Below are 13,504 nucleotides of genomic sequence, written 5' to 3'. Positions count from 1 at the left end.
CTGCCATCAATAGATACACTTCTGCTGCACAGAACAGAATTGTAGTGCTTGTGAATTTGACTTTCCAGTTCGAAGAGGAAGATTGTGTTGCATGGTCTCGCTTTAAAGGGTGGTGTTATTCTAAACTTGTCCTGTTCTCAACAAATCCCATTAAAAGACCGAAACAAACGATATACTGCTCAGACTTCCCTACTTTGTCTGTTGCACACAGGCCTAAGTCCATTTGTTCCAACTGAAGATGTAGATCTTTGTCACAAATATAAACTTTCATTTCTAAAACTTCGAGGCAGCTGTTTCATGCACACAGTATTTAAACTGGCATAAGAGGAGTCTTTGTTGGGGACTATTTTCAGTGGCGGATTAATACATTTTCAGTGCTCCAGTGAGAATTTACTGCACCACGACTGGGACCGACTCAAAATAAACTATAGCGTGTGTGCATAACACTGTGACTCATTGATGTGCAAAGATAATTAAAAACCCAACCATGAAGCTGTATGGCACAACGAGATAAAGTGAAAGGGTTTGGCTGTTTTTTTTCAGTTCATTGTTGGTTTTGGTCTTTCATGGGTTTGTTGATTATAAAAAAAAGAATACAATATCTTAAGCCATATCCTTTAACGCCACTATGTCTAGAATTTTAAAAAATGGCGGAGGTTGCAAAGGTGGTGTATCAAAATAAAGAAACTGGAACTATATGCAATGGAGAGAGACAGAGAAAAACCTCATGTCTTTGTGCCATATTTCTATTTCTACATGGTTTTCCCATTACTTGAGGTTTGACTGGTACTCTTTTAACTACATCATATCGCTCTTCCTCTGCCATGTCTTAAAAGCGCCTGACTGGAAAATTAGCGCCACCAGATGTTGATCTTGATGAACTCAACTCAACTGGCATAATGGTAGTTGATGGAAAAGCACATTCATTTCCATTTGTTCTGGGCTGATTTTCTAGAAATTTGGTTGTAATTTGCATTTAATTTGACTAACGTTGCTTTTGAGAGACGCTATAAAGACGCTCTAAGTTTTGAATTTTTTTGAAAAACTGAGCAAAATATGGTGCACATTAAGAGAATAATAATTAAGAACTGAATACATGCTTTTACATATCTTGGAATATTTCCCCCCACAGAGTTGAGCACCAGAAAAAAAACTAAAAACAAATCAGCCTGCTGGAGACATTAAAAACCACCACTGGGACGCAGAGACTAACAAATGTCCTTTGTCTCATTTGTTAATGGTAATTACACCGAGGTGTCACAAATAACTTGATACTGATACATTACATTGCTGTGTGAATTACTAACAGTAGGAACATTGAAAGTTTTGTGATAAGCGACATAATAAAAATCCTATTAGTAGCTTTGCGTCACAGTGCGACACCAGTAACACTGGTGACCCCAGTGTGAATAATATGGAGACTATACAGTTAATCAAACAAATGAAAGAGAGTTTATCAGTGTCTGGGTCTACTGAATGATTATCAATGACAATGGGGAACATACAACAACATTTATCCCTGTCCTCCCACCGATTGTCCCCATCAGCCTTCCTGACAGCCAGAACGTTGAGCCACTGAATGGCCTAATCTCCCTTCACAAATGAGCTCCTTCTCTCATCTCCCCTTCCCAAATGTACTCGATGCCCTTAAACGTCACACGGCAACACCGCCTATTCATAACCATTATCTCAGGGCCACCGATAATGGAGCGAAACTGGGGCCGAGGAGGAAAAAGGAACAAAGACACTGGTGAAATGTAAAACAGGGGGAATGAAAGCAAGCGATGTGGTTCGATCTCAGATTCCCCGCTGGCCCTGAGCTATCAGAGCCATTGATTGGCTCATGTAATTCTGCTCTGATTTGGCTTGGCCAATCAATGCGCTGCAGACTCGCTTCCTGTGACTATGCAGCCATTAGGTGAAAAATCCTATAGTTTCTTCTGTTCCTGGAAATATACCGTTTACACCCACCCACGCCTCGGCTACAGGACAACTGCTGCTCTCCTCTTGTTGTAGCGGCCATTGAGAGCTCCTCTAACATACTTCTCCTGTCTCACTGCTTCATGAAGTGTCCGCATTGACCGGGTGAACACAAAATGCATGTTTCGAGGACGGTGTAACCTTGCAAGTAAAATACAAGCAAATGCAAAGAAGGATTATTGAAACAAAGATGTTTCAGATGCAACTATGACATAACAGAGAAGCCGCTTTTTTTTTTTGCAAATTATTAAGAATGTTTTTAGCTTATAAAATGTAGTCAACCATAATGATCTAGATCCAGAGTGCTGTTGTATAAGTTTCCTTGTAATAGTGAACTGCACTGTATACACACACACACACACACACACACACACACACACACACACACACACACACACACACACACACACACACACACACACACTATATACTGTAATGTTCTGCAATTGTTTTAATTGCAATTCCTTATCATGTATTCTATTCTTGTGCTCATTACCCACAATTCTATTTTTTTCCCTGCATTATTCTATCCCATGCTCACACAACTCAGTTCCCAACAGAGATCAATACAGCTTCATCTGCTGTTATTTCATCTTAGAGGTCATTAATAGGCAAATACCATATAGTGGTTGGTTCTAGGTATAAAAGTATTCAAACTGAATGCTTACATCAGCACGGTTTCAAGCTACAGACCAAGAAACCCACCAGAGAAAAGCAAATAGACTTTTTGTTTGCTGCAGAGGTAAAGATACTGCATGAGGTGAAACGGACAGGTGCATCAAAATTCCATCTTCTCCAAGTCAGAACTCAGTCCAATCTTAACACACAGACATGATGCACATGTTTTTAGATTCAGAGTGACTTACACGGTGATATCCATATCGTCATTGTCAATTAAAACTTCCATAAATCCGTTTCGAAATCAAAGGAAAAAAGCCGCTCCTTTTAACTCCTTATAACAGAATTTTCCGAGGAATCATCATGTTTTCTTCAGTATTAAGGTAATCCAGTATAAGTTGGTTGTACATGCATTGGTACATTTTTAGACAGGGAACTGCTGACAGCTAATTCAGCGTATTTCTTATTGTGCCGATTTACCAAAATGCGACTTCAGAAACCCCGCAGGGTAAATTCAAGGAAAATATAAGGCTCTAAGATGTTATACAATCAAATAATAAAGAAGACTTTAAAATACTTGCCCTCCTAGTCTGATTGCAGAGAGAGAACATTTGTGAAAAATGTCTCTGGTCATCACGCACACTCTGCACCCCCCCCCCCCCCCCCCCCCCCTCTATTACCAAACAAACATAACAGCACTTCATTCTCTGCTTAATTTAGCCATTGATTTTTCGAACACCAGATCGCAACACAGATAGCAGAAGACATCAGGCTGCAGTGCTTTATGGGCTCTGAGGGAACCCCCACCCTCTGCACACACGCACACTCAGTCACTCATTCACTCAGAAAGAAGCAAAGAAACGGGACGTTTCCCCAGGGTTCACTAAAAAAAAAAAAAAAAGAAATCACTGCCTACTACTGTTTAGAGATTGTGTGTGTGTGTGTGTGTGTGTGTGTGTGTGTGTGTGTGTGTGTGTGTGTGTGTGTGTGTGTGTGTGTGTGTGTTTACAGCTGCTGTCCCCTTCAGTGTGTGTGCGGCTTTGCTCAGATCAGATGTGAACCAGCAGACACTCACAGACACTGCTGTACTGCCACATCATCTCACACACACACACACACACACACACACACACACACACACACACACACACGTACGCGCATGCACACTCATGCACTCATGCTCATGTGCACACAACGAGCTGGTTTAGTGGCAGGATGGAAACACGCGACCTAAATATGTGTCAGTTAAAACATTTCCACTTTTTTTCATTTGGGATGACAAAGACACTTATGTTTTAGGAATATAATGGTTAACTACTAATTAGAATCATCATTTCTATCCATCATGAAAACATTGTACTCACCAAAATAATTGCTGAGATCTAGGAACACAGCAAAATCACAAAAAATTGGTCCAACAGGGCATCATACAAGTTATGCGAATAGCGCTGTGAGAAATTATCGACACACTTGAGTACCGCGATATTATGTTTTGAGATACTCAAAGACAATGCATTGATTCTTTATTAATAGTTTACATGCAAAGATTTGTGGCAGACAGTGGTTCGTCATTTTGTGTTGTGTTGTGTTTTGATGTTGGATGTCACAGGGACTGTGATAAATACAAACGCTGTACAGTTCTGATTCAATTTAAAAAAATAAACTTTTTATGCATATGGTCATGTGTTCTTTATACTATGAGGGTTTTCCTAAAATTAGATTTTTAAAAATTGCAATATATCCCCTCCCTTACAGTATCGCAATTCATTGGATCGTATCCCTGGACTTATAATTGCATATTGTACCCCCAGATTCCTGCCAATACACAACCCTTCACGTGATGAGCCGAGCTTTATAAAAGGGGGAAACAATTAATCCGGCTCTGTCCAAACTTTAAAACATACCCTTCCAAACTGCTTTAAAGATCATTCATTAATATGATGAACTTTGTTTGTTTAATCTGTGCAAAAACAGAAATGTTAAAATGACAATTTGTGGTTTCAGAGGAAGTGTTGTCCTTTCTTCAGCTCCTTACTACAAAATAAGGTTGAACTACTTCTATAACTTGAGTACTATGTTATTATCCACAAGAATGATGGTGAGATTAAGACCCTGGCTATAATAAAACTGAATTATCCTTTAATAAAGACACTTTTGTCCATATATATCTTGGTAAGATCCTGCTCTGGTTACCTCACACACAGGAAGCCTCATTTCCCTTCTTAACCGTGATCAAAACCCCAAAGTGCACGAACACAAAATGAAACAATGTGACAGACTTACAGGCGTTGGTGACGGCGAAGCTGTTGGCCGTCTCGATGTTGTCCACGTGAGGCACCAGGTTGAACGGGGCTTCCGAGGCGTTCGGGCTGGTGTTGTGCAGGAAGATTGCCAAACGAAAGGCAGTGTACTCCTGATCAGTGTTTCTGATGAACAGCCCGCCTGCACAGAAGAAAGACAGAGACAACAATTTCACCGTTATCTCCAGATTTTCACTAGTTGGAAAACCAACAAGACTTTAGCCACACATGCTTATTTGATCGGATTAAGTCTCCATGTTCATAGGTCTTGTTTTGTTAGAATTGTACCATCTTCACTGTATTCTGAACAGTCCTGGTCCTGATTGGAGAAGTAGAATTGGACTAATATGGGCACCAAACCAAGGGACAAAAATAAGCCGTGTGTTATTGTTGTGGAGACATTTCAATACCCTCTTTCCATTCACATATTTCCATGCGCATTTTGAAGTATTGCATGAGAAAAGCTTTATGGAATTAAATACAAATCCAATTAAACTTCCTCAAAAAAGTTTTGCCACTTGCTGATGTTTTTGCCTTTGATGCATTAAATGGGACATTGAAACACCTTTGCCGAATAAATTCTGACGTAGCAAACATTTAACTCACATGACCGATCAGCTGTTTCTGCCATTGATGGAAAAACACCCAACGTGCTTCGCTTAAAGTTTGCTTCAAATTTGCCTTACAAACAAATGGAAAAAAACGGCTATAATGAACAAATCATTTCAACCTGCTGGTGGCACTAGAGGAAAATTCAGCGGATCAAAGTCAGTAGGATACATCCTCTTGGGATTGTGATTTTCTGACCCAAATGCTGTGCCAATCCAGCCAAGATATTTCAACAAAACGTTTATCCGTTGGTGGTACACCAAGAAAGGTTAGGGGATCACCAAAGTCATTAGGATTCATCTTCTGGGTCAATGGATACATTTAAATGGCAATCCATCAAGTAGTTATTGAGATATTTTAGTCTACACCAAAGTGGTGGACCAACTGACATTGCCAGCTTTAGGCACTTGCTGCTAGCATTGCTAACAGCTAACTGGTTATGGATTGGGGGCCAACTCGTTTGTAGTTTGGCTTAAACAACAACAACCCTTATTTGAGGTACAGAAATTGGTTAAGCTTGGCTACAGGAAGCCAAGGTCCTTGCCGGGTAAACAGGTCGTATTAGGCATTTCAACAAACATCTGCTGTTTTTCTTGTGAGGACAATCTCCACATGGGGTTTCAAAAGCTTTTATCAAATGTCCATTAGGGTTTTACTAACTGTTTTAGTAGCTAGCTTTGGTCAGAGAGGAACCTCTATCATATCAGAGGTGGACACAGCTGACTGGACACTATATGAAATGTAATAAAAGGCCAATATTGGTCTGCTAAATCACTATTACTGACACTTCAGTATTAATCTATAACAACTCATGACTCTTTAAGCACCACTGGGCTATGTGACGATGTAGGATGCAGTCTGATTAGCATGTAAATTACCATTGTTTCATATTAATGCAGGCAGAAAGAGTGATATTATATTCTCAGAATATCCTTCTGGATCAACAAAGATTTTCATTCAGTTTTTTACGCATGTGCTGCTCGAGTATCAAGAATCAGTTTGGCATCAGAGATAAGACTTTGCTCTTGGTTTCATTTTTCTTCCTTTCATTTCTTTTGACATTACAGCCTTCTTCAAATACAAAGATCTTGACTATGCTGTTCATGGTTGTGCAAATGTCAGTGGTGTTTTAGGTTTGAAGCAGTTTGCTTCACATTTAAAAATCTAACTTAAGGCTACATTTCTTGGGATTAGACGGTATAAATGTCACATAAAGCAAAATGCCAGTGTGTTCTTTTTATGGCTGACCTCTATAATATGTAAACTTTAGAATATTTTTCTCCGTTATGGTGCTCACTCATGTAAATCCCTTCCATATGTTTTGCATAACTCTAGTAATGGGTAAAAAAAAAAAAAGCACTGGAGCTGCTCTGAACTTCACATAATTTCCACTATGATGGTTTCACGTCCCACTGACTCACACTTGCAAGCGAATGCTCACGGGAGGTGTTAAGTCCTGATTTACAAAAAAGGTGTGAACATTATGACCATCTTGGCAATCTATCAGCAGGAATTCCCTTTACATATTTAGAATCGACACACTTTCACTCCCAACTCGTCAAACACAGCCGCCTGGTCAGTGGCCCAAAGCCTCAAGCTATGACACTCTTGGTACCGCTCTAGTGAAGGTTCTGGAAGTGTCAGTTTCAGCTCCTGACATGCAAAGTGTATTTTCTAAATAAACTGCAATTGTAGGTTTACTTAGTTTTTAGTTTTACTTGTGTAACACAAGTACTTGGTAAGGTTTAGGAAAAGATCGTGGTTTGGGTTAAAATAACTATGTTTGTTATGTAAAACAATTACATTTAGTACGTCAGTTACATAACAAAACTGCGGTAAAATAAGTCAATGTCCACTTAAACATTGGACACGAACAGCAGTCTCCTTGGAGTAACATTGGAGTTAGTTGAATGCCCGATGTGTTGCGAGTAGAAACGGATGGTTCAAATATGAAAACTTATCTTCACCGCCAAATAAAAGAGGGAAAGAAATTGAGCTTCGATCTAAATCCCACTTATTCAGCTACAACTTTCCCATCTGCTAGATGTTACACAAATTGAGATTGAGTGCAGAAGAACGCACTGTAGGGGCCCCAGACTTTGAACCATCACTACCATATGGTTTGACAACAATAAGACTCTTGGGGTTCCAAAGAGCCTGTTATCTGAATGATGACATCCAATCACAGGCCTTTGAATATACACCTGCTGTTGACAGTGTTCTTGTTACCTCTGCTCGCTATTTTGATCAGATCTTCGTATGCAAATCAGGCAGGCTTGTAGACAAACAAAGCGTGCTTTACGTTGAGAGACGCAATGTAGGATAGTCGCCAGAGGACGCCAAGATGTGCAAAGTGAGGGTTGGATGTCAGATTGAAACCAACGATGGTATCTATACGATACTTTTCAATAGCCTTGCTAACTACGCTAATCTTACCAACTGTACGACAATAATCAGAGCCAGTGGAGAAGCTTGCTAGTTCAAGCTTGACTACCCCTGTTGGTCATTTGCCCCTCGTCTTGCACATCAAAGTGGTCCCCCAAGAGTTTATTTTTCCTTTGAAAGGAAGGGGATTTCTTTTCCATCTTAAGCTTTACGGCAAGCGGCTTAAGGTACTAATAAGAGGTGAATTTACATGAACCTTTCATTTACACCAGGCTGAGATCCATGTGAGCCAGATCACCTCCAGATGTGGTTTGTCCGGCCATTTCCGATTGCGATGCATTCTGCTGCAACGTGTGGGGTTTGTCCTTATCCAGATAACGTGTTAATACTAGGTGTAAATGGAGTTTCACCATGAGGTGATGCGACTGGTCTCATTAAGTCTCAGAATCTGGCAACACCTCAGTAAAAAAATCTATAAGGATTACATTCTCACACACACACACACACACACACACACACACACACACACACACACACACACAGCCACTCAGATGTTGTTAGGATCTTCTTAAGATGTGACGATAGCTTCAGGATCCTTAAAAGAGAACCTGTAGAGCCTTACAGAACTATGAAAGAGCTTTTAGCGATGCGTCTTCACACGTATCAAATGGTGTCAGAATTCATCTGTGGCAGCGGTGAAGCCTGTTTGCCATGGCTGTATTTGTGCACTTGTTTCTGTGTTGCAGGCATGTGTACACAGTAAATGTCCCACCGCTAATAAGTGTTGATTTTTTCAGTGACAATTATTTGAAGCTGGCTCGGGTCGATCACAGAGATGTTTGCCTTCTCTGAGGACTGATGGAGCTTTGTGGTGGTTGCTCACAACTAGATAAAGGGTTAACTTAAGTCTGGTGGGTGAGGAATCACTGGCACGTAGTGGGTTTTTACACTCCCAGAGGTCAATTACAGGGCTGAGAGGGGAAATATGACGACACTGGTATTACATCAGCAATGTTTGCTATCATTGGCAGAGATGCTGTTAGCCAAAAGATACCGAGAAGTGCTTCTAATTTGAACAACATCAGGAAACGGTGTCTGAAATTGCAGAAAACGTGTGAGCACAAAATTCACACACACACACACACACACACACACACACACACACACACACACACAGCAGTAGCTTTGCTTAAATCAGCAGCAAACATTACTTGAATGTTCATCATGATGGCAGCAGTTCCACAGATGCACCCAGCTCAAGTGTCCTCAGTTCCACGGGTGCTGTCTGTAACAGACCCTGACCTCTGACCTCCCCCGGAGAGGCCGGGGATTCGGGTATCACGTTGATATAAAAGGACAAGGAGAATCATTTGAGCAGCTTGTCATTTTTCATCAGCCCGACTGGTCCTGATGTGCCTCGACTCCGCTACAAGCAGGGGTGCAGTGGAGGGCAAAGCCACGACAAAAAGTCAGTTTGAGCAAATGCTTTCAAATATTTGAACACCTTCATCAGGATTTTTTTTTTACAGAAAACAGTGTGACTGACTGCTTTACTGATAATTGATTTTTTTTTTTCGGGGAGGGTTGTGATGATCACCAACTGGAGGTCACAGTGTGCCCTTCTTTTCATTCCCTGCCTTTAAATCAACCAAGTCAATCTGCCAGCTTGTGAAATGAAAACCATGAATCCATCATATTAATTTCCACCCATGACTGTTAAGTTGTTAAATGGAAACATGCAGATGTATATTACATTTTTTTTTTTTTTTTAAAAAGAGTGAAAGAGTGGAGCTGTAAGGCCCCTGGGACCGTGGCAGAGGTTCATTGCAGCGGGGTCTGCGAGACTGTTAACAGCGGTCAATGCACACAGGCAGCCTGCATAGGGAATATACACACACACACACACACACACACACACACACTTTGCTGCTCTGATCTGCTGCAGTGGCGGAGTGCACTGGGATACACACTGTAGCCTGCAGATACAAAGCGCATTTGGTGTGTGTGCGCGCGTGTGTGTGTGTGTGTGTGTGTGTGTGTGTGTGTGTGTGTTAAACATGCACAGTATCAACAGAGGAGAGCACCCTGTCTGCCTGCACGTGATATTTTAGAGAAGAAAATTTAAAGACTGCGGAAGGAAATCAACAATTTCCACTTTGAGTACAGTGCCGGGTGTTAAATGGCAGGTCAGAGGCAGCGGACAGGACGTCCACACATTCACTCACATGATTCATTTTCTGGTCGGAATTTACATTTAAGGCTCTCACACTCACCGATCTGAACGCTGCTCGGGAAAGCACCCATTGTCAGTCCCCAAAAGCCAGAGAATATCAACAGAAACCAGTCGCGAGAAGAAATCCTCATTTTGTTTCGGTTATAAACTGATGAGAGACATCGAGCAGGTTTAATTAACACCCCCGGGGCAAAAGCAACATCATAGGGTAAAAAAAAAAAACAGAGATAAAAAAAATATATCAAATGCCCGTTAAATATCCATGTCTGTCTTTGGATGTTATTTTCCTGGATATCCCCCCGCAGTGCCGCTCGTTTGTGCCGTCAAACTGCGTCCGTCCGTCCGGTGCTGGAGATTTTGCGCACAACACCACCAAGATGAGGTGGAGAGGGGTGGGGGGGGGGAGTGGGGGGGAGCATCAGCCAGCGGCGGCCAGTGCGTCTGGATGCGGCTCAACTCACATCACAGCGATAACACACATGCGCCTTTTACCCGAGCGGGGCAGGCAGGCAGGCAGGAGGGGCGTCAGTCAGTCCGCTCAGCACCGAGCGGCGGAGAAGTCCCCACACCTCGTTTATCCCCAAAACTTCCAGAGCTGCTGATGCGAAAATGCACAGTGAATGTCTGCGAGGAGCACTGCGTGGTTCACAAGGGACGGTTTTACTGTGTGACACATTATTACAGACAGCTCTTTTAGCGCGAGGAAATAGTTGTTCTTAGCTCGAACCTCTTCATGCGCAAACCATTCTGCATGAAACCTTTAATAAAGGTGCCATTTAAAATGCATTAAGTGCCCGAATTAATAGGATTGAATACAACCTATAAGGATTGCTGTCTATGAACTTTCTTTTAAAGGATTAAAATGGCTTCACATTGGATTATTTCAACATATTGTCATTCCAACTCGTCGCATACTGACCACCTGGTATCACTTTCTAACGCATGGGCAGCCCAGAGCATGGTTGCAGTAAACACTCAAAGTTCAGAATAAAAGCAAAAACACGTACATAGGTTTAGGCAACCAAACCACTGAGTTAGGTTTAGGAAAACCTATTGACTGGGCTTTCAAATAAAAAGTAAAATGTAAACAATATATCATTATTAGCCCACACAATCACTGGTCTCAACACTATCGTGGCAGTAAGTTCTTGGTTTGTTTGACCCACTCAGCATGTGAGTTTTTTCAGTTTACGTCATCACACTCCATGAGCATTTTCTCTGAGGATCTAATAATGATGCCACAGGGTTTTACATGGAAGTTACATGAAAGCCCAGTGATCTGATTCAGATGATAAAGGTGCGGTGTGAGTAGTATCAGATGCAGCGGGGTGGGACAAAGGGGCGTGTTTGACGCTTTTTTTTGGATCACAGCAACATTATTTGAGAAATGGTGACAGCAGCTTCAAGTTTCAAAGCTTCTGCAAGAAAATTGGAATAAACAGCAACAAACCTGTCAAATGAATAAAAGGAACGAATGTGTCTTTGGCTGCAGTTCCTCTAGTGGCCACTAGATGCTGAGACCTAGAAAACTTTACCCAAAACCAGTGATACCCAACCACTACTTATAGCTTTGGCTTCTCCCTGACGCATGATGGGGGACAAAATCTACAAAGGCCTATGAAGAAACAGAATTATTAGGTATCTGGCTAAAACTAATGCAGTCTGATACAACAGTCCCGAAATAAATCCAACCGTCCCGAAATAAATCCAACACCTTCATGACGGTTACAGTGTTCAGCTTTTGTAGAAACTGTTGTGTTATACCGACAGATATTTCTATTATTTTTCGTCCATCCCATTTATATCAATGAGAGTAGGTTAAATAACAGAAACACCTCCCTGTGTCAGAAATAACATATCTGTGTATACTGTGATTAGTATGAAACTAGAGCCAGGACTTGGTTAGCATAGCTTAGCATAAAGACTGCAAATCAATTTGGAAGTTATGTCAGTAAATTGTAAACTTCTATAGAAACGTGCTAGTCCTACCCTTACGGGTTCAGTATTTTGCCCAAGGACACATCGCCATGGATGAGCCGGGAATCGATAGCTGAAGAACGACTCGCTCTACCTCTGAGCCACAGCAGCCCTTAAGGTAGGAGAGCCTCCCGTCTCGTCCTGCAGTACAAAAGCACGCATCAAAAACAGTCAAAGGAGCTGATGGAACAATCAACAGGGAGAAGAAAACATTGAATTTGTCAAAAAAAAAGAAGCCTATTGAGCATGTGACTGTAGAACATAAAGAAATACATAATTCAGACAGATAATTATACTAACATTTCCTTAAAAAAATGAGAAAAACTCATCTCTGATGCAAGTCATTGTAGTTATTGTGTTCTCTTTTGGGGTTTACTGTACAGTTTATCAGTTGACCTGTTCTGTTATTGTGATGCATTGAATATAATATGAAATATCCATAAAATATGTCACTTAGTCAGAGTGAAAATCCGTAATGAGACCTTTAGGAAGTGTAGGCTACAGTCTCCTCGGGGTGATGCAGCTAAAGAAGGAACTGCAGGAGCGAGTGAAGCTGCAGTCTGCTCAAGTTTGACTGATTTGTATGTTGCCTCAGGTAGACCTGCTTGAAAATGAGCAACTATGTGTGAGACACTGTCGGAAGCAATGCAGGGAGTTGATTCAGTTTTGCCGATGAGAGAAAGACCGGGTGCCATCAGTAAACCGTCATGTGGAAAAATCCGAAAAACTCAACTTCTAAAACTAAAATTCAGCCTGTGACTCTTTCAAGCCAAGCTGCCACCCTTAATAATATCAATGGAAGCTAAAACTCCGAATCCCGAATCTAATTTAAAGACACCATCGCCACAGAAAATCATATTGATATTTATGAGATTTTATAACGTAATTCAGAAATTCCAACTCCGCTGATGTCTGAACTCTAGAGCAGGTTGCGCTACAAAGATCCAGTCAAACTCATTTACCAAAAATTACATTTCTATAAAAAGTTTGACCGACAGATGTCCTCCCGCCAGTACCATTCAAAGACGAAGACCACGTGAGCGGTCTGGAACATACATTTTGAGCTGAAATCTTTTTTTTTTGCACATAAAGTTCCCAAGGTCAGGAATAATCTCCCAATGCTCCCATTCTGTATAACCTATTACATTTGCAACTGCAAAGGTCTGATTTCCTCTCAGAGATCAATAAAGATTCATTTTATTTACACCCTTGGAGAAAATGCTGCTGACGTTTCGAGAGGCTGATATGATTCCAGTGAAACCACTCAGCAGTCTGTCAATACTTTATCACAAAACCATCATTAATGCATATAGGAGCAAAATACTCCTAAATGATCACCACACACTGTTTTGAGCTGAGTTTTTTTTTTTTCCCTTTTTCTTTGCTGCTATGGAGCAGAAAG

The 13,504-nt window shown here is 41.2% G+C and overlaps 1 protein-coding gene across 9 annotated transcripts in view; it reads right to left on the bottom strand.

Annotated features, from left to right (window-relative positions):
- gria4b (glutamate receptor, ionotropic, AMPA 4b) overlaps positions 1 to 10,505 on the bottom strand; it is a 108,654-nt gene extending 98,149 nt beyond the window's left edge. For 5 of the 9 annotated variants that reach the window (XR_011103425.1, XR_011103426.1, XM_068715623.1 and 2 more), the window contains exons 1-2: positions 10,166 to 10,505; positions 4,882 to 5,040 (exon numbers count right to left, since the gene is read on the bottom strand). Coding sequence is in view for 5 of the 9 variants with exons in the window: in XM_068715623.1 (XP_068571724.1) it covers positions 4,882 to 5,040; positions 10,166 to 10,256 (250 nt within the window). In the remaining 4 variants the exon portion in view is untranslated. Of the gene's footprint in view, positions 1 to 3,962; positions 3,981 to 4,881; positions 5,041 to 10,165 lie in introns of all 9 variants that reach the window. The other 4 variants (XR_011103423.1, XR_011103424.1, XM_068715621.1 and 1 more) reach the window with 1 other exon arrangement.
- Positions 10,506 to 13,504: the final 2,999 nt, after the last annotated feature.

Source organism: Cebidichthys violaceus, unplaced genomic scaffold, assembly GCF_023349555.1.
Source record: "Cebidichthys violaceus isolate CVI_PGR_0920_01 unplaced genomic scaffold, fCebVio1.0.p SCAF_20, whole genome shotgun sequence".
NCBI classification, from domain to species: Eukaryota; Metazoa; Chordata; class Actinopteri; order Perciformes; family Stichaeidae; genus Cebidichthys; species Cebidichthys violaceus.
Note: the sequence above shows the minus strand (reverse complement) of the source record. Positions and strands in the feature narration are given on the sequence as shown.